This window comes from Triturus cristatus, chromosome 2_2 (assembly GCF_964204655.1).
Source record: "Triturus cristatus chromosome 2_2, aTriCri1.1, whole genome shotgun sequence".
Lineage (NCBI taxonomy): Eukaryota > Metazoa > Chordata > Amphibia > Caudata > Salamandridae > Triturus > Triturus cristatus.
This window is the reverse complement of record NC_140582.1, coordinates 526,481,015-526,508,313: the sequence shown is the minus strand read 5'-3', so window position 1 is coordinate 526,508,313 and position 27,299 is coordinate 526,481,015. Positions and strand designations below refer to the sequence as shown.

General features: G+C 48.2%; 1 protein-coding gene across 3 annotated transcripts in view; it reads left to right on the top strand.

The window, feature by feature from the left end:
- Positions 1-27,299, top strand: part of LRBA (LPS responsive beige-like anchor protein) — a 2,426,603-nt gene that overhangs the window by 234,505 nt on the left and 2,164,799 nt on the right. For all 3 annotated transcript variants that reach the window (XM_085641653.1, XM_085641654.1, XM_085641652.1), the window contains exons 6-7: positions 19,085-19,206; positions 19,440-19,566. In XM_085641653.1, the coding sequence (XP_085497779.1) occupies positions 19,085-19,206; positions 19,440-19,566 (249 nt within the window). The remainder of the gene's footprint in view (positions 1-19,084; positions 19,207-19,439; positions 19,567-27,299) is intronic.

The window sequence follows — 27,299 nt, the reverse complement described above, 5'->3', positions numbered from 1 at the left end:
TGAGTTCGGTTTTTCCCAGTCCCTATATTCCTGTTAGTGTTAATACAGTATAGACAGATAACATCTACCATCCCCGTATGTTTTGGAAGACCCTGGTAACCTCTTTTGCTCCATCTCTGGGTATCATGCGCCCTTTGGATCTCACCTATTTCTGTCCCCATTTGTAGAGGATCGATTGGCCTCACCACTTCCCATTAGGCTGTAGTAGTTCATCCAGTTACTCAATATTTTTGTGAATTTCTTAGAGCACCCTCTGCTTTTGTAAATAACCCTTTCCGCTGCCATGTAGAGTTCCATACCACGTTTCCATTCGTGTAATGTCAGTGTTTCTTGTGAGCCCCTGTGCCATCCAATATCACGCTTTGCAACTACCAAATTCAGTGAGCTAAAGAACAGTTGGTGTCTAGAGACATCCATGTCGCTTGGAATTCCCAGGAGTATAAATCTGGGGTCTGCAGGAAGGAGTATTCCCAGTATGGCATTTAGTTCTGAAAGGATCATGTCCCAGTATGCCTGGACTTGGGGGCACTCCCATATCACGTGTATAAAGTTTCCGGTATGGGCTCGGCAGCCCGGGCACTGGGGGGGTCTCTGCCCGGCCCACTAAATGTAGTTTTGCTCTGTCTTAGTATGATCTGTGAAGGTTGTTAAACTTGATAAGACGCAAACCGATTTTGATTGCCACTTCTCTTGGGTATTAGGGCTGCTTCCCACTCAATTTCTTCTAACTCCCATAGGTCTCTCTCCCAGGTTTCTCTCAGTTTATCCAGTGTCAGGCCTCTTGTTGTTTATTGTCTTGTAGGTGAGGGACACTGCCTTTGTCGTGAGCTCTTCATGTAATAACCTCCCCTCCAGTGGTGCATATTCTGGTATCTCTGTTTCCCGTATTCTCTCTGCTCCCCACGCGTGCCGTATCTTTGCGTATTTAAGAAATTTGGAGTTGTGCAGTTTAAATTCCGTTTTGGGCGCAGAGAAGGGTTTAATTTCTCCCTTTACTGTAATATCTCCCATAGTGGAGATCCCCAGCTTATCCCATTTTTCAAAGCCCTGTAGTCTGCCCACTTCTATATGCCAATTCCCCTCCCACAGTGGTATAGCCCTGGTTATCTTGTGGGACCACCCCAGTGTCTTAGTGGTTATTTCCCATGTCTCGAGTGTGACTCGTCGCCATGGGTAGTCTATACATCCCTTTCCCTCTGTACAGGTAATATAGAAACGTGTGCGGCATCAGAATCTCCCTTTCTAGTCTTTGTGGGATGGTCCCATTACGTGTATCCAGTCATTTACAGGAATGAGATGGGCCGACCAGTAGTATGCTTCGAAGTCCGGTAGTGCAAGCCCCCCGTTGTATGGATTGTGTTGCAGTGTCTTCAGGGCAATCCTAGGGTGGCCCTGTAGCCATAGTAGTGCTTGTAGTTCAGAGTTTATTTCTCTGAAGATCGTTCTAGAGCGAAGGTGATATGTGTTCTGCAGAGCATACAGAAATTCGGGTAGGGAGATCATTTTAAACATTTCCACCTGTGAGAGGCAAGTCTTTCCATCTGTTTGCGTCTTGTTTAAAGTTCTCTAGAACCCGTATTGTATTGTGGCATCGGCAGACCCCCTCTTGCGGTGCTAGGAATACCCTGAGATATTTAAACCCTTCCGTGGCAATGTGGAACTTGCCGGGGAGTGACAAAGATTGCAATGTATGATTCAGACAGTATATAATTGACTTGTCAGTTTACCCTATATCCCGAAAGCATTCCATATTTTTCTATTATTGAAAATACGGTCTGTACCGTTGTTACCGGTCTCGTAATGTATAGGACAATATCGTCTGCGTAAAATATTTTCTCCTCAGTTTGTTCCTCAGGCGTGGCTCTGAAGCCGAACACCCTGGGGTGTTGTCTTTTCACGCATGCTAAAGGCTCTATCACAAGTGCGAATTAAAGTGGAGATAGAGGACATCCCTGTCTGATCCCGCGGGATATCGGGAACGTGCGGGAGATTTTCCTGTTCACTCTTACAAGTATCAATTTACATCTTACTGCTGCTATGGGTGCTGTGTACAATATATTCACCCACTACCTGGATTTCGGGCCAAATCCGAATTTGACTAGCGTGGCATCCAGGAATGGCCAGTGTACCGGGTCAAATGCTTTCCCCGCTTCTAATGATAGGAATACGTGGGGGTCGTCACGATTTCTAACCGCCATCATCCAGTTATGTGTTCTGCGGAGGTTCCATGTGGTTGCCCGACCAGGCATAAACCCAGATTGATCACGTTGAATGAGATTTGTTATGACCTATAAGAGTCGTGTAGCTAAGATTGTCTCTAGGATTTTGACCTCTTTGTTTAGTAGAGAGATGGGGCGGTAGTCACATTTATTTTGAGGTTTGGCCTTTTTATAAATAGTCACAATGGTGGCGGTCCGGAGGTCAGTTGGGAGAGTGCCTCCTCTGTATGCATCTTGATAGACTCAGTAGGTGGGGACTCAATTGGCCGGTACATTTTTATAAAAACTGGGTAGGTAATCCATTAGGGCCCGCGGTTTTCCCGGGTCTGAGCCAGGCTATAGCCTCGGTCAGGTCACCATCAAGTGTTTTCATGTCGCCCTCTTCTATACTGGGAACCTGGATATTCTTGAGATATTCGTTAATTTCAGAGGTTTTGCTAAATGTCTTCCTATCATAGAATTCTTTATAGTGTTTGGAAAAAGCCAATACTATTTGCTCATCTGTGGAGAAAGTCAATCTTTATTAGTCTGTGATTGAGTTCACCCTTATCGCCTCGACTTCTTTTTTGCTAAGCCATGCCAGCAGTTTGCCGGCTTTGTCGCCTACCTCATAGAGGCAATGTAGTGTTGTTAGTTTCCTTGCCTCTGCCAGTTCACGGTATTCTATTCTAAGGGCTTTCAATTGCAGAGAGGTCAGTGGATCAAGCCTATCCACTATCTGTCTCTCCGTTGTGTGGATTTTCTGTTCGATATGCTCTAATGTTCTCCCTTTCTTTTCTCTTTTCCCATGCTATTCTGTTCTGTGCCGTCTGTCAGTACCGTTTTGAACACCTCCCACAGTGTAACCCCGGAGGCTACTGTGCCTGTGTTTTCCTTAAAAAAGATTTCAGTGTCGACCCAGAGGCCGCGTACTGTCTCAGGGTTTTGCAGGTCCCAGGCGTTTATTTTTCATGTTGGCTGTGAGTCTCGATTTTTAGCCCCTATTTGTACCCATAGAGGTGAGTGGTGTGACAGTCCTGTTGCTAAGTATTCTATCTGTTTGATCTCTGCCAGTTTATCTGAGGGGCCAAAGAGGTAGTGAAGTCTGGAGTGTGCGTTGTGGGCCCCAGAGAAGTAGGAGTAATATCTGGTATGCGGGTGTTGCGCCCTCCATGGGTCCTTGAACTCAAGTGTTTCTGCAAAGCGAGCTAGTGGGGTGGTGTTATTTTCCCATGAGTCCCTGACCGGTCTGCTGCTGTACAAATAACATTAAAATCCTCCCAATCCATGGAAGGTTGTGGGGGTCTCCAGGAGTATGTTAGGCACTTTAAGAAGTACTGGGGACTGCAGTCTAGGATGTGCATAAATGCAGATAAATGTGGTCCATTGTCTGCCCCATGTACCCGTCACGCCTACAAACCTGCCGTCTGGATTGATCCATTTCTGGTGTACCTCAAAAGGGGGTGATTTTTTAATCAGTATTGCAACCCCTCTATATCCAGATGTGTACCCAGCGTGTGCCAGCATAGTGTATATACCTCTTCCCACGAAGCTGCACTGGGTACCCTGAAGGTGAGTTTCTTGTAGTAACACTACATCAGGCCATATGCGCTTTATGTTTTGAGTAACTAGCCCTCGTTTTATCCGATCTCTCAGACTGTTAACGTTCCAGGTCAGGCCCGACATGGTCCGTTTCTCTACTGGAGTGGCCATAGTTGTATTTGGAGTCTGGGGGCGGACCCTCCACATGTGTCTGGGATTGGAAAGGGATCTTTCCAATGTCTGATATTACTTCCTCTGAGCCATCCTGTTTAAAGGTTGACAACAGTAAGAAAAACACCCCATTGATCCCACCCACCCCTCCCTACCCTCCTAATCCTTCTCACTACACCCGAACCCATGGCTGTGAAGCAACTGTACGTAGGAGAAGGTGAAGTCTGTCGCTCACCCCCCTATATTAATAAACAATCTCTGTTAATTCCCACTAGATGTTGGACAAATCCGAATGGACTGCAGAACAGTGTTTAGCGTACTTTGCTGGTTGGCTAGCTAGTGTCTTATAAACTGTCTTTTCTAGGTTACCCGTCTCCAACCGGTATATCAGAGACCGTCTCAAGCATCGGGGCTAATAGGATCTGCCGCTTCTTCCATTAGCAGTGGCAGCCCCCACCCAGTGCTATTATCTCAGCAACCAAGGGGGTGCTCTCGCCCCCTGAAGAATCTCTTGTTTCTTCTGAGTCCGCATGCGAACTCCGTTAGCTGGATAGGTCTGCTGCCTCGTCGTCCACTGCTTTGGTGTGCTCCTTCCTCGTTGCCAGTCCCCCAACTCTGTTGCCCATTCCTCTTAATGTATACAGGGTTCCCTGTCTTGTCCTCTTCATTTTGGTTATGTTCACTCTGGGTCTATGTGACTTATTCATAAATCTGAGATCTGTGGATTGTGGTGTCTTCCCATCTCGGATCAGATCTCCGGATGGCTGCAGTGTCGGTCTCTCCTCAATCCACGCACATGCCTCTTCCGGAGATTGAAAGAATAATGCTTTTCCCCTGTATATGACTTTCAGTTTCATGGGGAAAAGGAGCATGTATTGTATTTTCAGTGATCGGAGTTTCACTTTTACAGAGTTGAAGGTCTTCCTTTGGCTTTGCACGTCCCGGCTATAGTCTGGGAAAATCATAATTGTGGCGTTTTCATGTCGGACTTCTCCCATACGACATACTTCGCGAAGAATCATGTCCCAATCTAGGAAGTTAAGCAATTTTGCAATGATCGGTTTTGAAGGGGCCCCAGGTGGTGACTTTGCGTTCATTGCTCTATGTGCTCGTTCAAAAATGAAGCAGGTGGAGAAGTGTTCAGGTGCGAAGATGGATTTCAGCCATGTGTTTAGAAATGCATGTGGTTGGATCCCTCCACCCCTCCAGAATTCCCACAAAACAAAGGTTGTTTCTTCGCCCCCTGTTTTCCGCATCATGGATACGCCATAGCAGTTCGCCATTTGAGCTACAGAGTTCTGTTACCTCCTTTTGCAGGTCTTCGGCAGCATCTTCAACTTCTGAGACACGGTGCTCTGTATTTTTCACCCTTTCTGATGCATTATGGAAGTTTTGTCTGAGTAGTGTGACTTCCGAGCTCACTTCCCCAATCCTGTTTTCTAGTGCTTCTCTAGACGACTGAATGGCCTGGAGTAGGTTAGCCGTGTCGGGCAGAGGGTGTGTAGGTTCTTGTGGGTTCACCACTTTGGTGTATTTGTCTATTTTCCCTTGTCTTGGTGGTTTCGAGTCTTTGGTTATCCTTAGTGGAGTTGGGCGGTAGGTTCGCGGGGCGGTCCCGCCTGTAGAGTTGTCGTTTTGTGTCTCCGCAGGTCCCTTGGGGGTGATTTCACTCAGTATTTCTAGTCTTTTCCGAGGTCAGGTCACACAATCCCTATTTAGTCCTCCACTAGGGTAAGCAAACGCGGTGCATCCTCCCACTGCAGGGCATGGGCAGCAGCCACTCCACCGATCCCACCTTGCGTCACACTCTAAAGAAGTCCCGGCCAGCAGCGTTGCTTCTGCCCTCGCCCCCTCTCTCCTGGTCTCAGGGGTGCCCCAGTCCAACGCGATCCCTCTCACTCGTGCAGTGATCTTGACAGGGGACCCTTCGTTTCAGGTGATACCGCCTTCACAGGGGAGTCTTAAGCTGTCAGTGCTCAGGCATTTATTTCCCCCAGTGTCCTTCTCCCCAGTTCAAGAGCCTGTAAGGCCATGCCCAGCTGGGTTCACGGGGGAGGGCCACCTCACCTCTGTTTCTCCTGATTCTTGAGTGGCCCTGCCTCCAATTCTCCGCTGGGCAGCACCTCTAAGCGGCTCCCCTGTCTATGTGGCCCGCAGATTGAGGCCCAAGCAGGCCACCAGGCATCCATCCGCCGGCCCCCAAGAGCAGGATGGGCCGGTGCGGTTATGCGGCTGGAGAGGAGGGGGAGGCCAAGGCACTGTGCAGCCGCAATCTACAACGTTCAGCCCGCCCACGGCAATCGCTGCTTTACCGTGTTGGGCAGGCGGAGTCTTGTATCCTGCTGTCCATGGTCTCGGTTCCTCCTTTCATGGCGGCGCCCAATGAGCCTTCTTTGTTTTAGGCTCCCGGGCCAACGGTGGTCCTGACTCTGGGTACTCTCCACTTCCAGAGCCCTGGTGGCCCCTCCCACCCACGCAGTCTGAAAAAGGCGAAGGGAGCCGCAGCGGGGCTGCAGATGTCCGCTCGCGAGCTCCAGGGAGCAAGACAGGCCGTCGAGACCCGGGATGGGGTCAGGTCAGGGCACAGTCCTACCACGGTCTGAGGCCCACTGTCTGTCCGAGGCTGCCTGTGAATCACCGCGAGGGGCGATCAGGATCGTGGGCCCACCAGCTTGGTGTGTGGCATGTAGGTGATGATATTCCTGCTTTATATAGTAGTATCTGCCCTCACAGGTGTCGTCCTACGTTGTGCTGACCACTCCGGTGACAGTCTCCGGTGTGGTCGTCCATTTTTCTTTTCGTTTTCTGGCAGGATGTGTTGCAGGATTATGATTCCGGACAGGAGCTCCGCAGGCACATGTCCTTCACGGCCATGTTCTTGGCCGAGCCCTCCTAGTTGAGGCCTTTTCAGTCATATTGCGAATCAGTTATTAGCCCTTTGAAATCCAGAAGCCTTTCTTGATTCACCCTTCATGATTTACCAATTCCCTTTTTGCGGTCTTTGATGAACTTGGCCAGAAAAGTGGCCATCCTTGTAACAGCCTCAGGAGTGAGGGGCACTTTGCCCTCAAAGGATGGTCGGGAGTACTTTGGCTGAATGAAAGTGCAGACTTCCTTGTCCAAAGGTTTCTTTATTTTGTTGGCCATGTTGGAGAAGACCTTGGCTTCCAGAGCTCACTCTGTGAATCTAAGATGGTAGAGCTCTTCAGGTTCAAACACATGAGAAGAAGAGTACTCATTTGGGTCATACTTGCGAAAGCGTTTGGCATCCGAATTGGGTTGCTAGGTTAGCTCTGCCTCCTTGTTAGACAAATCTGGAGAAATACCATTATCAGTTCACTGGTCAGTTTCCTGTGGATCCAATAAAGGGATTGTTCAATCTGGGGCAATCTAAAGTGGCAGGAAATACCGAATGGGACAGCATTCTAGGTGGAGGGTATGTGACGTAAAACTCCTGCACTTGCAAGTGAGGCTCCTGTAAACGGTAAGATGCATCAAGGTGACACTTTCAGTCCCTCTTCTTCTTGGTCTTAGTGGGCTGCAAGGGTACCTGCGTCCTGGGGTGGTCTGCGGTGCTTTGCTCCAACATGGTAATTAATAGGTCAAGGTATACATTTCCCTCAGGTGGTGTCACACCACTCTGCTCTCGTAGTTAGTAGCTCATCATACCAGATAAGAAGTAATGACTGCAATGTGGAATTAGTGTGGGCAGCGATGGGAGCTCTAGGAGCTTCTTGGCCCTGGTAAAAGGAGATGGTCAATTCTCAAAAGCAGCTGTGTTGGAGACACTATGCAATGCGAGGTGAAGCTCGATTACGCCATTGGTGTGCGCATCTCACACACCTGGATTGAGTGCCAAAGTAGATGATTGACTCCTGTGTCCTCTGCACACAGTGCATTCCTGCTGTCACACACTGAACCACGCACAACAACAGCAGCCTGACTTGCGGGCCACCCCAGTCTCTGAAAGTGCTTGAGCATGTCCGAGTGGAGCAACTCTAATGTTACAACAGCCTGAAGTGGCTCTGCTATGCCTAGATGGGAAAGAAAAAGTTAGAATTTCATGGCCCCTTACAAAGGAACACAGTGCAGGTACACACGAGCAATAAACAAATCCACTGAAGGTGGAAAAGCTTAAGGGTGGATTGGATGTGTGGGAGAATAAATTCAGGGGCAGAGAGAGACTCAATAAGACCACAATCTCTTAATCCTTCGTGGCTGTGGAGCAACGAAGACAGAAAATTTACTTTTTCTTCTGATGAATTGTAGAAGAGAGCCTCCACTGCTGATTGGGCATGTGAGGTTCTGAAAAGACTTTTGGAGTTGTGGTCCTACTAAGGTCTTTATAATAGTTTTCAGGTGCTATGAAGAGAGAGTCCTGGTGCCTGAGAAATCTAAAGTAGAGATAATGCCTAATCCATGCTTCAGCTCCTGACAGAGTCTCTCTACTCCTCTTAAATGCTCGTTTCAGCCCGCAACCAGGTCACAATCCTTCAATATGACTACCTACGACTACACCAACAATACACAATAAGCCTAGATCCTTTGTAACTAGAGTGCTGCCTCCCAGCAGTCAGGTACTGGATGCTGAGGAACCTGAAATCCATCCAAAACCGAGAGATCCCCATCCAAAACCGAGAGATCCCCATCCAAAACCGAGAGATCCCCATCCAAAACCGAGAGATCCCCATCCAAAACCGAGAGATCCCCTTCCAAAACCGAGAGATCCCCATCCAAATCCGACAAAGAAGCTACCAGCTCCCCACTAGATGGCCCGAGAAAGCAACATGGTCACTCATCTTTCAATTGAAATGAATCACAAATGTGCCTTCTCTACAATGCAAACTTTTTTGCATGTTACTGTGCCTAGTTTTCTTGCTGACGCTCCAGGCTGCAGTCACTCTAGATCTGTCGTGCGTGGACTTGGCAAACAGGCTCTGCCCATGAGCAGCACACTCTCTACTTGAAAGACTTTAAAGAATCCAAAATTCAGCAGTCAAACGTGTGGCCTCACCACTTTAGCCCTATCAAGCGGTAGATTGTCTACCTTTGGCAAGGTGACCTTCTTTCAAGGCACTCCGTATTGCACAAAGGACCTCTGTCCTTCATTTAAATACAACTTTAAAGAGGAATATAACCCTATGTTTAGAAAGGCATAGCCTATCGAACGCCCACCATACAAGAAGTCACACACCAGTGCAGACAGCAAAATGATGCAACTCCCTCCCAGCAAAGACCAGAAAAATCTAACCAGACCTGGAATTCAGGAATGCAAAAAACACCGGACTCTTTCCCCCCCCCCCCCCCCCCCCCCCCCACAGATAATTAATGACCATATCTACCCATGAACGAGGACAGATCCTCCCTTACAAAGCTGATAGGTACAGTTAACCTATGTGGGCATCTTTCTTTTCGTTTTGCTGCCCTTGAGGCCTAGGTACAACTGCATAATTGCAGTGACCTCATAGCAGCAAGCCGCTGCTTTTCATACATGACACCAGATGACCTCAAAAATAAGCTACACTTGCAACTCGCACTCTTGATAATTTTTAAGCATACGCACTCCATCTCTCACTGCTGTTCACTCCAGTACACTTTCAAGCACAGCATTGTGTTTCAAAATAAGAGCACTACTCTAGTCATCACACATGACATGAAACAGCTCCCACATAGGTCCGTCATACTACGAAGCCACGTGCCTCCAGCGCAGCACAACCTACAGGATAATGTGCGCCCCATCCACTGAAAGCACTCTGGTGCCTCAGCAAGGTTCTGAAATGCTATATAAATGCAGTTAGAATAAAATATACATTATTGTTATAATTCGAATAATTCCAGCACTACCTGTAGGTCAAGAAGCTGAGTCAGAGGGCTCATTTTCTAAGTATTGCTCAAGAGCCAGCGAATTGATTTCAAGTCAGCCGATTCAATGTAATGTCTTCAAAGATGTGATATTGTACCAATAGCCAACTCGAGTTTAAAGTGTTGTAAATTCATTTTAAATTGGGCGTTACGTATAGCGATTATAAAAATTAATTGGAAATCACATCTTTCAAAATTGAAAACGTAAGCTTGGTGTCTTTGGGATATGGTCCATGCTAAGACCATATAACCTTGCATTGAGAAAACCAATAGATCTGCATTTTTGTTAGGGGAGGTGTTTATTAATAGTTAGACATATCTATGTGAGGCTTGTGAGCTCCCCCAGCTGATTAACAAAGAGAATCCCGAGGGAGGAGCCTAGCGCTTGACCAAGATGGCCGCGTGAGCTCTGAGCTCCCGAGACCCTCGCGCCCTCCGTCGACTATCCTGTCTCTAATCCTGTCGGTATGCATGGCATCGTGTGGATGACCTGTCAGGGAGGCGATTGATGCTACCCGCGGTCGGATCGCCCACCGGGAACCGGACTTATGCCTGGCGGAAGATTGCGGCCTATCTCCGAGGGATGCCAGGGGCTAGAGTTGGCAGGATGCCCGACTTCTAGTTGAACAACAACGGCCAGGCGAGGTGTGAACTGTCGGACGGAGGTCCCCGTCCTTTCACTTTCGCTTTCTCTCCCTTTGTCAGCCCTGCCCCTGGAGAGCTCTTGGTGGCTTTATTACCCTATGGACGCTCTGCAGGCTACTCTGGTGGCCCACTGCAGAACTGATCACTCCTGATTCCTTTCATTGAGAGGGACCCGTCTTATCTGAACCGACCTGCTTGGTATCAACCATGTCGGGCAAAGCAGAGGTGGATCGGCTGAAGGCTAAGTCTACCAGGCGGGGAGCCTATACCCAAGTCAATAGTATGGACCGCTATGCTCTGCAGAAGGGATCACCGAGTGGGTCGAGCCAGTCGCCGGATACCCAGAAGGCGGCCTCGCCTTTGGCCCCGGAGCTCTCACTACAGGATGTCATGGGCGCGCTCGAAGGGATGCAGACTTCGATTGGGAGACAGTTTGATGCCCTGGCGCATAAGGTGGATGCCATCTTGGTGGATGTTAACCTGATCCGTGCGGACTTGGGCAAAACGAATGAACGGGTTAGGACCCTGGACCTCAAGACCACGGGCCTCACCGATGATGTCACGGAACTGCAGATCGAGGTTCGTAAGCTGAGGACCGAGAGTGATCTCGCCGCCCGCCGGCTGGAGGACTTTGAGAGCCGGGCCAGGCGCAACAACGTGCGCGTCATCGGGGTCCCGGAGTCTACGGATGAGGCTTCGGTTGACCTGCTTGTCGAGGACTTGGTGCTTAATCATCTGCAGCCTAAGGGTCTTGGAAAGTTCTTTGCGGTTGAAAGGGCCCATAGAGTGCCGGGTGGGAGGCCCAAGGTGGGTGCCCACCGAGGCCGATCGTCGCTCGGCTCTTTCATTTTCGAGATCGGGACGCTATCCTGCAAGCATCGAGGGTGACGGGCCCGGTCCCCTTCCAGAACGCGTCGGTGAATTTCTATCCGGACTTCACCCAGCAGGTGCAGAGGCAGAGACAGGGCTTTCTGGGGGTAAAGAGGCGGCTCCGGGAGAGGGATCTGAAGTATGCCATGCTCTTCCCTGCCAGATTACGTGTGGTGCACGAAGATCGGACATTCTTCTTTGACTCTCCTGTTATGGCCGATGAATGGCTGGACGCTTTGCCCCGGCGACGGACGGGGGAGGACATGGCCGAGGATGGGGACAGTGGCCGGGATGGGCAGGGTTGATTTTTCGGAGCCGATCTGACTCGATTTGGCTATATTTGAAGACTTGAATAGAGTGCAGTCAATGCGGAGGGCCGCGGGAGGACGAGGGGTGCTCTTTTCCTCCTTTAGGGTACTTTTTGTAGATTTTGGGTTTTGTAGGGCGACAGGCACACTGCAAGTTGGGGGGGCTTTGTAAGCTGCAGCAGGGGTGCAGGGTGGGGGGGGTTTCTGGGATTTTGGGTTTGTTGTTGGGGGGTTTATTTCTGCAAGGCATGGTGATTCTTTCCAGGACTGTTCCATGGTGGCTCTTCGGGTGTGGGGTGGGCCTCTTTACGTTTGAGGATGGGGGGGTAGGGGTTTAAGTGTTATAAGCTGGAATGTTAATGGTTTGGGGGATCGCATTAAGCGTGGGATTGTTTTGCAATTCTTGAAACGGTCAATGCCGGATGTTGCCCTGCTGCAGGAGACGCATCTTATAGGTAATACGTGCTATGCCCTGAATAGGAAGGGTTATAAATTCATAGCACATTCGGGATTCTCCTCTGGGTCCAGGGGTGTGGGCATCCTAGTCAGAGCCTCGCTACCATTTGAGGTGGACTCCACCATTGTTGATGATAGGGGGAGGTTTGTGGCGGTGGCGGGGCGGTGGGAAGGAAGAACTTTGGTTTTAGTTTCGGTTTATGTCCCGCCGGCCCTGCAGGCCTCCACGTTCGCAGATCTGGGTAAGGCCCTGCTGGATCTCCCGGGGGGTATGCTTGTGGTGGGAGGTGATTTCAACGCTGTTGGCTCCGGCCTGCTGGATAGATACCCGCCCAGAGACACAGGGGGGGCTCAGAAGTGGCTTCCAGACTTCCTAGACACGCTTGGCCTGATAGACTGCTGGAGGCTCCGGCACCCCACACAGAGCCAATACACGTTCCACTCCGGGGCACATGGTAGTCTTTCCAGGATTGATTACCTACTCACTCTGGCTGCGCATGCCTCATTGGTCTCCGAGGCGAGGCACATGGCGCGTGGTATATCTGACCATTCGCCAGTGTGGATCCGGCTGGATCTAGGTCGGGAGGGAGGAGGAAGGGTGGCCCCTATCAACCCGTGGTATTTCCGAGACCCCAAGATGCGCAGCGCGCTGGTAAAGAAAGTAGATAATTTTTTCAAGGACAATCAGGGATCCGTGGACTCGGCAGTGTCGCTGTGGGAAGCATTTAAGACCGTGCTCCGAGGGGAAGCCCTCTCCCTAGTAGTAGCTGCCAAGCGGCGGAGAGATGGCGAGGTTCTGCAGGTTGAGGAGGAGATCGCGGCTCTGGAGGGAGCGCTGGAGGAGGAGGTTACAGAGTCCTCACTGCATGAGCTTTGCTTGAAGCAAGCTGAGTATAAGGACCTGGTGACGAACGCCGCTAAGACCCTCAGTAGGGAACAGCAGGGCCGTTTGTATGATGTTGGTGACAAGGCAGGGAAACTCCTGGCTTGGCTGGACAAAAAAGAACGGGTCAATAGAGTTGTGCCAGAGTTGACGGGAGAGAGGGGAGAGGCGATTGTGGAACCTGAAAGGATTGTAAAGTGTTTCTCGGACTATTTCTGTAGGGTTTATGCCTCAGTGTCGGATAGGCCGCCCGAGGACTCGTGTGACCTCCTCCGTGATATCGAGTTGCCCTGTCTCTCTGATATAGATTGGGACGATCTAGATGGTGACATAACGGTTGACGAGGTGGCGGGAGCTATCCGCGCGTTAAACTCGGGCAAGGCCTCGGGACCCAACGGCTTGCCGGTCGACCTGTACAAGCTATTTCCGGATAGGGTCGCCCCTCACCTGCGCGCCATGTTTGTGGAGGCGCGGGGGAGTGGGACCCTCCCGTTGGACCAGCGACTGGCGACGATCGTGGTTATACACAAAGAGGGCAAACCCCGAGATAAGTGCGCCTCATATAGGCCTATCTCACTTCTTAACGCAGAGCCGAAAATTCTGGCTAAAATCCTGGCGACCCGATTGATTAGGGTACTCGGTGACTTGGTCCACCCGGATCAATCCGGCTTCATCCCGCACCGAAACACAGCGTTAAATCTTCGGCGCCTTCATGGTGTAATCGCCAGGGCGGGCACGCTGCGTGAACCAGCTATTGTGGCGTCTCTTGACGCCACGATGGCCTTTGACACGGTGGAATGGGCATATTTGTGGGCCGTGCTGACCAAGTTTGGCTTTGGCCACGGTTTTGTGAGCTGGGTGAGGTTGCTGTATGAGGGGCCACTTGCGAGTGTGGTGGTGAATGGTCGGGCGTCGACTCCGTTTCAGCTTGGGAGGGGTACTCGGCAGGGTTGTCCCCTGTCGCCTTTGTTGTTCGCCCTCGCCCTTGAGCCGCTGGCGGCGTGGATACGTTGGCACCCGGATATACGGGGCCTTAAATGGTCGCCTGAACACGAGGACCGTATTTCGCTCTATGCTGATGATATCTTGCTGTATCTTGCCTCACCCAAGAAATCACTTATAGTGGTCTGTGACGTACTCACATCTTTTGGTAGGAACTCGGGTCTTGTTATCAACTGGAGTAAATCGTATTTGTATGTTCTTAGTGGCGAGGTTCCACCGATCCCTAGAACATGTTCGATACAGGTCGCTCAGCAGGGCTTCGTGTATTTGGGGATTTTTATCTCCATGGACTCTGCTGTGCGATATGAGAAGAACCTGCTCCCCCCCCTGGCACGCCTGAGGCGGGATGTTGAAGGCTGGCGGAGGCTGCCGCTCTCCCTCGTTGGGCGTGCGGCCCTGTTCAAAATGATGTCTCTTCCCCGCTTCCTCTATGCACTGCAGAATACTTTGGACTGGGTTCCGGACAAATACTTTCGGGAGGTCGAAGGCCTCCAACGAACGTTGCTTTGGGATGGGCGGCCGCGAATAGCTATTGCAAAGTTGACGCTTCCATGGTACGACGGGGGTATTGCGCTCCCAGACATCCGACGGTACTATTGGGCCACCCAGCTGAGCGCGATTAATCATGGGTTTTATGGCCCTGCCCTCAGCCCTGGGTATGCCATGGACAGGTGGTTGCTGCGTGGTGGTAACTACTACAGGGCGTTGTACTCGCGGTCCCTAGACTCGTCCCTCACGGGGCCCACTGGTGTGGCAGTGCGTGTGTGGAAGATGGCAACTGACTCGCTGGGCTGGAAGGATAGGCTCACCCTCGCTACCCCGCTGTTTGAATCGGAGAGACTGGGAAGGCTTTGGCACACAAAAGGGTTTGATAAATGGGACCTGATCGGCATCTCCAGGGTGGGAGATGTGCTGAATAAGGGGAAGGTGAAGTCCTTTGAAGAGTTGCAGACGGAGTATGAACTGGGGCCATCTGAGTCTTTCCGCTATATTCAGGTGCGTCACGCCCTCCGATCAGTCCTCGTAGAGGGTGAGAAGGTGCCTGAGTCCTCTCCTTTGGAGGACCGGGTCCTTGATGGCCATATGCCCGAGAGCACGATCTCGCTCATCTATAAGAAACTGATCAACGTCCGGGCGGACATGCTTCTGGGGCTGAGGGACCAGTGGACTAGGGATGGCCTCGAGTTGGATGATGAGGATTGGCAGTCGGCTGTTTCCTCTCCTAAGGAGGTCGCGATCCCGTCGCGTCTGAGGCTGGTGCAGCTTAAAATACTGCATCGAGTGTATGTGACGGGACCAAGGCTGGTTCACATGGGATTCTCGGAGGACGGCCTATGCAGGAGGGGATGTGGTATGGTGGGTACTTTCCTGCACATCATTTGGGAATGTGGTGTCATTACGGAATTCTGGAGGAGAGTCCATTCGGTGATGGGGGAGGTGACGGGCATTGCTATGCAGCCGGAAGCGCGGTGTTGCCTCCTGAATGTCTGGGGGCCCACTGACCACGATGAGGCACAGACCCAATGGGTGACTCTGGGTAACATGGTCGCTAAGAGAGATATCGCGCGATTGTGGGGCTCCGCGGGGCCCCCCACATTGACCGCGTGGAAAGAAAATATGGACTGGAGTATGTTAAGGGAGCAGACGGTCTATTGCGCTAGAGGCCGCCCCCGGAAGTGGCACGCCATCATGGGGCGGTGGAATCAATACAGGGGGGGAATATGTCTTGCCCCGGATCTGGATCCTCCCGAGGAACAGCTTTCCTCCTAACCTTCTTTCCAGCTCAGTATGGTTTATGGACTTTTTTGGCCTCTGCTGTCCCCCTTCTTCCTCTTTACACTATACTGTAACTGGTAGATGAGTGGGGTCCGACCTCCCCTGGGGGGCTTCACCATGGGCTTTCAGTGTTCTTGCCTTGCTGGGGTTTGTTGTGTGTTTTTGTGTTTACTTAAAATTGAACCTTTGCACTTCTCCTTTCACGGTACTGGGGACGCATCTCTGTTTCTATATATCGATGCTGCCGAACCTCCGGGTTGTCGGCTGAATAGCTGTGTCCTGACTTTTGAAAATAAAGGTTTTTAAAAAAAAAAAAAAAAAAAAAAACGAAGAGAATCCCATGTGAAGGAACATCTAGCAGTGCAACAACATGGACGCGGGAGCAGGGCCGTGTTGCTGAACAGTCTGTACTAGCAGAGTTAAACTGTACCCTCAAAAAATAAAGTTCTGAAAGGGAATCAGAAGATGTGTACATTGTAAATGGTTAACTTAAAAGGCATACACAGCAAAATATTGTATGGATACTTTTGACTAATGGCTAGTATTTTTGTTGCATCTGTATAAAAGCCGCACCTGTGCACAACATCTCTGTGAATAAAGAAAGTCATGCATTCAGCATGTTGTCATGACATTAAAGTAAAACAAATTAGTGTGCGTTAGTTCATTTCGCCTGGTGCTAGATGAATTGTTGCTGTTCTGGGTAGTTGCCAGTGCTAATACAGTCATGAGTCTGGAGGGATGGGGACTAGTCAAATGATAGCATAGTCCCCTTTTGTTTGGGTGACACAACCGGTACCGTGTCTTGTTTATATGGTTTGCTGTCCTCTTGGTGGAAAGTGTGGACTAGGCATCTGGAAACCGGGTTGTGGTCTGGTCAGAGCTCTGGCCCAGTCTGAGCACTCATGCTTGCCTTCTTCTGTCTTACCATTGACTTCTGTTACCGGTTGGACATTCCGCGAGTCTGAAAGAAGGTCAGTTTTTTTTCTCCAGCTTTTAAACAGAGGCTGTTAATGTTTCTGCTGATGAGGAACCGCTTTCCACCACTTCTGCTCGAGCAAGTGGTTTAATATTTTTGCTTTTGGTCGGTCTTGCTGTGGAGTGTGAATAGCATTTATGGCAAAGAGTCTTACTGTTGCTTTTATGGATCTACCATAATGGTGATGTTCATGGAATAGGCTCCAATATGTGTTCGTAGTCTTTGGGGTAGTGGGTAACGGAATGTTCTTTGCTTCAGCAGGAATAGCTGTGGTGATGGTGTGGGCGGGGGTTAAGTACAGGCACTGGATTGAATTGTAGGCCATTGTGGTAAAGGATTTGGTGGCAGGACTATTGCGCGCTTTGCCGTGGCTTGATGGTGCACAAGGTGTGATAAAGAAGGAAAGGGCATGTTTGTTCCTTATTTTAAATGAAATGTTGAGTGGGATGTATTTTGTGGATGAGGGCTTCCCGCTGCCAGTTTTTTTTCTGTCTCGGTGGGAGTATGTGGTTAGAAGGAATTAGAGGACTGATGGAGAAGTGTTCTAGGCATATGCTGGTCGTAAACCGAGGTGCAAATCTGGAAATATGGCAGGAATATGCTGCGCTGTTTTTTGAAGGACAAGTCTGGATAAAAAATGGGTGGGATATGGGAAGGAGTGCTAGGACTGAATGTGGTTTGAGGCAGAAACCGGGGTACCTATGCACCTCACTGAACAGAGATTGAGTGCTTGCTGCGTGCCAACCGAACTTACCTGCTGTGCTGTCTGTGGCCTTGGTTAGGTGACCGTGCGTGCCATTCTCATAGTCTGTGGCACCAAGGGTGTAGCCAGAAAATTAAAGTACCCCCCACGTAGAAATGACAGATCTGTTCGCACAAAGCAAGGGGAGCAAGTCAGCCAAATGTTCCGTAGAAGAGCTCTCCTGTCTTTTCCATTCAGGCATCGATCTATTCATCCTTTCACTTTTCCATCCACCTGCTGATAAGCACTATTTCACCTATATATTCTTACATCCATTCATTTCTTCATGCATCATTCATTCTTCCCCCATTCCATCAATCCATTCACTCTGCCATCCACTGATCCATCCATTCATTCACTGACATCCATCCATCAATTCACCATGCCACCCATCCACCATCCTTCAATTTACTCTGACATCCATCCTTTCACTCATTAGTCCACTCTGCCACCCATTTGCTCATCCTTTCACCGCAATCATCCATCCATCCATCCTTCTTTTCACATGTCCATCCACCTATCCATTCATTCACGCATCCATCCATCTACTGGACCATCCTTTCACCTGTCTATCCACCTATCCACTCATTCTTTTACCCATTCATCCAACTACGCACGCATTCATCCACTCACCCATTCATCAACCTACTCATCCCTTTCACCCTTCCTTTTATTCAACATTCCTTCCTTCCTTCCCACCTATGTTTCCTTGCTCTTCTATTGACAGCTGTATTCCTTCATAGTGTTATTTATGAGACTTGGTCTGCCGAGTAGCAGACAAAAGAGGCCCATGAATGGCCCCACCCCCTCGGTAGCTGCTAAAGCAGGGGGTTCATTACGCCCCTGCGTGGCACAGTCTAATTGACCATCTTGATGGACTTGTAGGGTGCATTTTCCATCCGAAATTCACTTCTTAAAGATGGCCCGTAGGCTCTTGTAACGTCCATCTTAGAACCAGGTGTTTGCCTCTTATCTTTCCAGGTACACAAAATATTATGTATCCACAACTGTAATTTTTGCATTCCCACACTCATTAACATGCCCACGCATGGGTATTTTGAATGCCTTGTTAAAGCGAAATCAAGTGTTTGAAATGACTCCATAGCTTCTATAATTTTCTGCGTACAAATTGGTCTCTGAAATTAATTTCCGACCACCCAATCACTTCCTATGAAGTGCAGGGCCCTTTCGTTTTCGTTAATGTGCTCTTGATGTTGTGCTGCCACCTCGGCCTGCCGCTCGGATCCGAGGGGCACTTGAAGCTGTCGCCGAGCCGCACGGACCTTGAAAAGCCTGTGGTCAAAGGCGCAGCTGTCATTTTTAAACTCGTCTTGGACGTAAAGCAGAGATGCAGAGGACATTGTGAGAACCCTGTAACACAAGGAGGGCGTGGAAGTTCTAGTAGGACCTTTTTTTGCATAATTTAAGTGACGCTTCAGTGAACGATGGCGCCAGAACGCCTTCTTTTGGGTGCAGTGCAGTAATGAAAGATTGCATTTTTATTGCTGACTTTGTTTTTGTTAATCCTGTGATTCCCTGCCATTTCCACTTCTCAAGCGCTTTGGAAACGCAACAACGTTTTTTAATCCTGTTTTTTTTTTTTTATAATACATGTTTAGTTTGTGTAATCAATGTGCAATCTGTTTCCTGCAGGCCATCGCCTTGCCTCCAATTGCTAAGTGGCCGTACCAGAATGGATTCACGTTTCACACCTGGCTTCGAATGGACCCAGTCAATAACATCAATGTGGATAAGGATAAGCCCTACCTGTACTGGTGAGTCATGGCCTCTTTTTACCTGTTCTCTTGTCTGATAAATGGGCCTGATGTATGAACCTTTTTTGTGTGTTGTTTAACCTCTTCTGTGTCAATGGGGTAACGCGTTGATACAAAAGGGCCCATCTTTCTTGCTGGACAAACGTTTCAGTTGCTGTTAGTTGAACGGGATTCTAATTGCCATTCGAGGTATGCTGCACTGCTTTTAAACCAGCCTCTCTGTTTCCTTCCAGTTTCAGAACGAACAAGGGACTTGGTTACTCCGCGCACTTTGTTGGTGGCTGTTTAATTGTGACCTCCATTAAGTCTAAAGGCAAAGGGTTCCAGCACTGTGTGAAATACGATTTCAAGCCACAGAAGGTGCGTAGTCTTACATGACGATAGTAATCAACAATGTGCACATTGTCTAAAGTTATGCCAAACCGAGAATGCAAGTTGTGACCTTTCAAAAGACGGCTGATTTGCTCCAGACAACTGAATATTTTTAATGAAGCCTTGGTTCCTTTACTGCTCAGTGAAGTAAATCATTAAGTCTTTTACCAACTGCCCAGGAGGAAGCATACCTGATAGAAACCACTAGCCGCGGATTCCTTTCCTTATAGTTATCACCAGGTGAGAGACTGAATCCGCAAATATTTTGTGAGCAGTTCCCCCTGCATGCCGGTAGGTGGCGTAGTTCAACTCTGTGGCATCATCGGTGTCTTCTGCACCAGAGGTGATCTGCACAGTGCCTATAGAGGCGCCACCCCGTTGCGCTGATGTCAGTTCTTTTCTTTCTGCTAGTCAATGCAGATCCGGAGAGAGCTATCCTGCCACTTTTTAACTGATTTTATTTTAATTTTGTTGAAGTTTTTTTTTTTTTTACTTGTCTCCTGGTGTGTCGAGGAAGCCTAGATTCAAGCCCTGCAGTGCCTGTCACCAGCAAATGTTGGTGACTGACCCACACCTCTTCTATCACAACGCCAAGACCTCTGTCTATTGCTGCACCATGCACCCCCAGGCCTTGAGGGAGCAATCCCCCATGCTCCTTGCCTCCCAATGTGCGACTCCACAACGGTCCTGATCCCGGTCGAGAGCAAGGTCCCGGTCGAGAGCAAGGTCCCGGACGAGAGCAAGGTCCCGGAATCAGTCACGGAACCATAGATCTTCGTCACAGTCCGGTGGCTCCAGCCCCATTCTTATCCCCAATTCCGATATGGAGCCGGAGGGGCGTCGTCTGACGCCAACTAGAGCCATTCTGTCCAGGCTGGAGCCTGAGCCTTATTCCTATGGACTAGGACTTAGGAAAGATTGGTAGGGGCCACTGGCCCCTAAAGAATACCAGCCCTAGACCCGAATATTTACTGGTGTGAGGAATTGGCAGATGCCAGTGGACTGGACACTTCCCCAGATACTGGCTTGGTCTGTACTCCTACTCTTGCTATGGAGGAGGGTGCCACATTTGTTATGGGGGAGAAGAGGGCATCTAAGGTCCTCGGGCCTTCAGTTTCCTACCGTGGCTGTCGATTCTAACATCGACAGAGGCACTTCAACTGGGAGCAATCCCATCAGAACTGCTTCTCCCATTTAATGTAGCCCTTACAGACATCCTGGTCGGGCCTGGTCCAAGTTCTGCAAAGGGGCTCTGGTGGCGGGAACAATTGGTCCAAGCCTCCACTTACTAAGTAAATCCTGGCACATTTCCTTCCGCTCGAAAGTAGTGGCCCACGTTTAGTGGGACACAATCAGGTTGCACAGCCGTAAACACATTGGTATCTTAAAGTAGTACACATCCACCAAAGTAATCAGTTTTTTATCCGTTTCATTTACTCATTCTTTTCCAGCATTTTGCCACTTTTTTTTTCATCATTACGTCAAAAGATGTAAAATTCGTTCACTGAGATTGAGACGCGTAGTCACTAAAAGGTTACCCCCCCCTTTGTAACTCAGTCTTTCACTACCCAGGACAGTGGCTCAAGCAGTCTTTTTCAGGAACAAAGTGTCTTTCCTCCGGGGTCGCAGCTGATATCGAGATGTACCAGGGATCATGTGGTCCGGGAAGACTTCCTCAGGTCCTTCAGGTGACGTGGCTTGCCCTTTCTCTGTGATCAAGATGTCGCGGTGATCTGCCAATGCGGCTGGGCTCACTAGGTCCTGCAACACTTTCCGGAAACGTGTCGCATGAACCCAGTTCTTCCTGTTGGTCACTCGAACCGCAGTCCTGGTAGCCAAGAGCACCTGCCAGTGAGGCTCCAAGGAGCTGGTCCGCTGAAAGGACTTCATCAGAACGAAGTCACCAGGCCGTAGATCATGGCCCTCACCCTGCGACCTGTCTGGAAGAGTCTCCCGAACCTGTTGATAAATAGAAGACAAACTGTCAGTCAACTGAGACAAATAGTCATTCATCAATACATAAGGTACATCATGTATAGGGCGTGGCTTAGGAATCTCCCAAATATTCATTGGCCTTCCAAAAACCACCTCATACGGTGTGAGGCATCGTGTATGTGGTATCGATCTAATGAATAGAAATGTTAAGGGCAGCGCATCAGGCCATTTCAAAGATGTGGAAGCCTGTATTTTGGCCAACTTCAATTTGAGTGTAGAGTTGTAACGTTCCACTAGTCCTGCTGATTGTGGGTGAAAAGCAGCATGAAACTTCTGCTTAATTCCTAACGCTTTCATGAGGTAATCAACAACTTGCTCAATAAAATGGGGTCCGTTGTCACTCCACAAAACTCGACAAATTCCAAATCTGGGGAAACACTCCTTTAGGAGCACCTTCGCTGTAGTAAGAGCTGTATTATCTTTCGTGGCGTATGCATCCACCCATTTACTAAAGGCAAAAACCACCACCAGAACATACAGATTGTTAGAGCATTCAAATTGGATGTAATCCATTTGCAGAACTTCAAAAGGTGCAGTAGGTATTGCAAACCCTCCTGTTGGAGTTCGTTTTCCCTTTCCAGAATATACTGGAGGCATATCCGACAAGACTGAACTATCTTTTTAGCTGTGCCGGCAATATCTGGATGATCCCAAACTTGCATAAGTTGCTTTGTAATTGAGGATGCTCCAACATGTGCCGGCCCATGTGCCATGTGAATCATAGGATGTAAATAGGCTGTGGGTAACTTCCATTTTGTCCTTTCTTTATTCCTCAACAGCCCTAATCATCCAATGCTCCCTCCTTAGACCATTGGTCTAATTCTTCAACAGAAGCAGATTGCTGCATGTCCAGAACCTCTTGTCTGGCATCATGCCAACGTTCAGCCTGTGACTTAAATACATACATAGATGTGGTACTTCGCTACATTGCAGTCTCACGAGCTGTGTAATCTGCAAAGGCATTTCCTTTTCCTATTTTATCAATCACTTTCTTGTGTGCACTATACTTAACAATTGCCACTTTCTTAGGATATGTCGAGGCAATAAGGAGATTATGTTCTAATTCCCCATGCACTATTTGTGCCCCATGTGAAGTAAGAAAGCCTCTTTCTTTCCAGAGTTGCCCGAAGTTATGAGCCACGCCGAAGGCGTATTGGCCATCAGTGTAAATGTTAACAAGCAACTCTGTACTAAGTTCACATGCTCTTTCAGTGCTATCAACTCAGCTGCTTGAGCGGACTTCTGTAGGATATGAGCTGTCTCAACTACTGTCTGAAGTTTTGTAATTGCATAAGCAGCAGATGTAGTGCCATCAGGCAATTTCAGGCAAGATCCATCAACCCACAATTCCCCATCAACACTAGAAAGAGGTGTATCTTGTAGGTCAACACGACCCTTTGTTTGTTCTTCAGTAAGGGATATACAATCATATAACTCTTGTGACTGAGACTGAGTAGCTGGTAATGGCAATAGTGTAGCAGGATTCAGAGTCAAACATCTTTTCAGTGTGATATGAGGGGACAAAAGTGTCAATTCATAGTCTGTCAAACGGGCACTAGTCAAACGCTGTGTTTTCGTTTGGTTTTACAAAGCATCAACTGAATGGGATACTAGCACAAGCATTCTATGTGACAAGACTATTTTCTCACTCTGACGTATGGACACAGCCGTTGCCGCCACCGCTCGAAAACACCGTGGCAGGGCACGGGCGTCTGGATCAAGGACAGCTGAGAAATATGCCAAAGGGCGTTGCTTATCACCGTGTGTCTGTGTTATAAACTGAGAGAGAGCAACCAACCCTCTCGTGTACATAGTGTGAAGGCCTTAGTGTAGTCTGGAGTTCCTAATAGTGGTGCAGAACAAAGAGCTTGACGTAACTGTTGAAAAGCATTCTGGCATTCAGTAGTCCATGGGAGGGGCATCGGAGTGTCTTTAGTCAAAAGGGCCAACAAAGGTTTAACAATGTGAGAAAAGCTGGTGATCCACTGCCTACAGAAAGAAGTAAGGCCAATCAGTGCACGGACATCCTTCTGAGTACGGGGCACAGGCGTGTGTAAAATGGTCTGAATGCGATTTGGTATGAGTTCACGTCCTTCCTTAGACAGGAGGTGACCTAAATGGGGTAACCTGCTGTCTACAATATTGCAATTTCTTCCAAGAGACTTTGTGATGATGAGAGGCAAGGAATGATAATAATAGTGTTCCTTCACACTGTTCAGGGGTATCAGCGGCCAACAAGATGTCATCGACATATTGAATAAGAGCCACCCCTTTTGGTACAGGGAAAGAGTCAAGCTGCCTTTTCGATGTCTGGCTATAAATGCTAGGACTCTCTGTATACCCCTGTGGAGCTCTACAAAATCTGAACGATCGATTATTCAAAGTGAAGCCGAACAAATAATGGCTGTCACGGTGAATAGGTATCGAGAAAAATGTATTCTTTAAATCGATCACACTAAATGTAGGGGCAGTAGGAGGAACCATAGTAAGAAGTATTGTGATGTCGGAGACTACCGGGTATTGGGGCACCACTATTTTGTTGACCTCTCGTAAGTCAATGATTAATCTGTAAATTTTAGTGTCGCTATCTTTTTTCAAAATAGGAAGAATAGGACTATTACAGGTATTGTAAGGGACTTCTTCCACAACCCCCACCTTAATTAAATCCTGCACAATGTGTATTAATGCTGCTTCACCTTCCCAAGGTATTTTATATTGTGGCAGTCGAGGCAACGAAGCACTTTACTTCACTTGAATATGTACTGGTGGAATAGCCATGTGTCCCACATCGGTATCTGATGTAGCCCACAAAGTACTAGGTAGGGATGCCAGAGCAACATCCTCTTTAATGATACAAGACCTCTCAACCATTGGATAGTTATCATTTAAAATAACATGCACTCCTTCTGGGGAACAACGTATTGTTGCTCGAAAATGTTTGATCATATTGATACCCACAATGTTATCCGGCGTGGTAGGGGAAAGCGAAAATGGACATGCTGCAGTGAATTCATCAAGACTAAATGCAAGTGGCTGTGACAGTGGGCTAGATGTAGGTGTTCCATCGAATCCTATCGATGTTATCATTGCGCCAGACAGGGGAGCCCTAGGAGCCAATTTTTTAGACTGAGCACTAAGAGTAGCTCATGTATCAACCAGAAACCGATCAGTAGAGCCCAAAACATTTGCATCAACATAAGGATCTTTCTGATCTACTGGGACCTCAACCGGTTCCTTACCCCATCCTAGGCATTCCTATGCATAGTCAGAACCCCTAAGACCATCAGCCGAATAATCTGACATTTGATATTGATTTAGTCTATCAAAAGTATTAAAATAATTTGACCCACGTTCAACTGCCCCAAACTTGGGATGAGTTCCTATTCCTCCCCTATTTCCTGAATTCCCTGGGCGTCCTCTCATGCTTCCTCGAACCCGTTGATACTGCTGACCTCGCAAAAGGGGGCACTCAGAACGCCAATGTCCAATCTCTTTACAATAAGCACACTGATCAGAAGACCGAGTTGCTCGAGGGAAAGGGGGTACACCAGAGCGATACTTCGCTGTCCACCTCGTCCACCTCCTCTAAATGGTGGACCATAGTCTTGAGCCAACATAACTTTCGTTTTTAAATCCTTAACGTTTTTATCCTCTGTGCCTTTTGCCTCCAGTTCCTGACACTCATAATACTGGGCCATAGTCAAAAGGGAGACTGGGGAAGATGTAGTCCATAAACTCTCGCTGGCCTTTAGGTAACTTGCTATTTCTGGCAACATGTTGGCGACAAATTTGTTGACGAACAGATGCTTACCTGTTTCATCCGTCTATGACTGCCCACTAAAATCATGGAATGTCTCTTCAAATCACGTAACGAAATCAGAAACGGACTCATCCGCTTTCTGTTTACAAGACGCTAATGTAGTCCAATCTATTTTCTTAGGGGGTATAAGAGTTTTCAATTTAGTCACAATAGCTTTGGGAAGATCTAATATCTCCTGTTGTGGTTTCTATGCAGGCTCTCTAGCCGCCTCTATTTCTTCTAAATGCACCCAAGTATCACCATAGGCTACATTATCATCTACCTTCCGAATTGATCGCCACATATCCGGGGGCAAAATAAGTCCAAAAAACATGTCAATATCTGGCAGAGTCATAGTACAGGAGCTAATAGCTCATTCCACTTCATAAAAAGCGGCCGGATTTTTCCACGGGTCGGGCAAAGCAGCTTTAAGAGCCATAACATCTGCTCTAGTCCAAGGAGTGTAGACCCAATTATAGACAAAATATCCCTTGCATCATCTGAATCTTTATCATCATTTGTTCCCGGTCCCTTTGGAGGAACATACAGAGGCACAGCTTCACGCATTGGTTTTACAGTAACCACTGTATCACTAGGGTCATTGTCTGTCCCTAAAACTTCTTCTTTCTGTACTGGGATCTGAACTATTGGTGCAGTTTTAACTTTACCAGCTGATTTTTGCTCCGCTTTTAAACGACGTGTATCATGTCTTAATTTAACTACTCGCCTAATTAAATCTGGTGTATTTGAAAAAAGAAAAGTTCCATCATTTAATTGTTTATAATCAGAATTGATATCAGTGGGCTCTAAGTTTTTTAGAAACGTTTCTAAAACCAAGTATTACCTACCAGGTAAACTTCTCTGCAAAATATAGCTGCTCTAAATCCTTCCACTGCTGAACCATTGCTACAAGGTCTGGGGCAGAAGTAGTCCCATGAGCTTCTTTGCAAGCAGTGGATCTGATAGTGGCTTTTTCATCAACAGTCAAAGTAGAGCGAGTCTGCCGCCCATCTTGCTTATCTAAGTATTTATCATCTGAAGAAAGATGTTATTCTTCAGAAAGATCATCCTCCGAGGCAGAGGGAAATTTATACGGGGGCTGAGGTCGATCTAACAAATTGAGTCATCTTGAGGTTTATTAAGTATGGGATAAATAGGGCGCCTAATAGGGTACTGGCCAGTTACCTCTAAACGACGCTCGCTTTCTTTTGTTGCCTTCATCTCTTTATTTTTTAATTCCAGTGCTTTTTGATATATCGTTTTACGCTGTTCTTTTTCTACTATAGCTTCTTCTTGCCTCACTCTCTCTGGCACTTCTTTCTCCCACATTCGTACACAATCAAACATATCTTGTCGACTCTTATGCTTAAACACTGCTCTATATGCTGAATCTTTTTAAAATCAAATGACCCATTCACTGGCCATCGTAGATCAGGATCTTTTTTCGTATATTTGTTCCACAGTGTACTATACATTATGGAAGAAATACCATGTTTAATGTACTTATGCCTATTATGTGAGCCGGCTGACTTCTTTCTAAATCCATTTTGGTACCACCAAGACAGCAACACAACCTACGGAGTGTGCTAGGAGCAGGCATGCTACCAAAACTATGTAAAATATTACTCAGCCCAGATATGTCAAAGTAGAGAAGAATCTCCACATTACCTGCCTTTATCTTTTGCAAGAGATAAACAGACCAACAAAACCAGAATCTTGGCCAAGCAAATCCAAAATCAAGAGTGCTGCTTCAGCGATCTTGCCAAACAATAGCCTCCAACTGCCAATCACTTGGTCAACCTAATGGTCACTGCAAAACTTGCGCCAAAGGAAGTCTCAGTCGGGACCGGCCACCACCTGGAGGGTCAAATCGAGAAAACTGGAAAAGTCGCTTCGGTCCGCAAAGACAAGGGTCTCCTCATGCAGG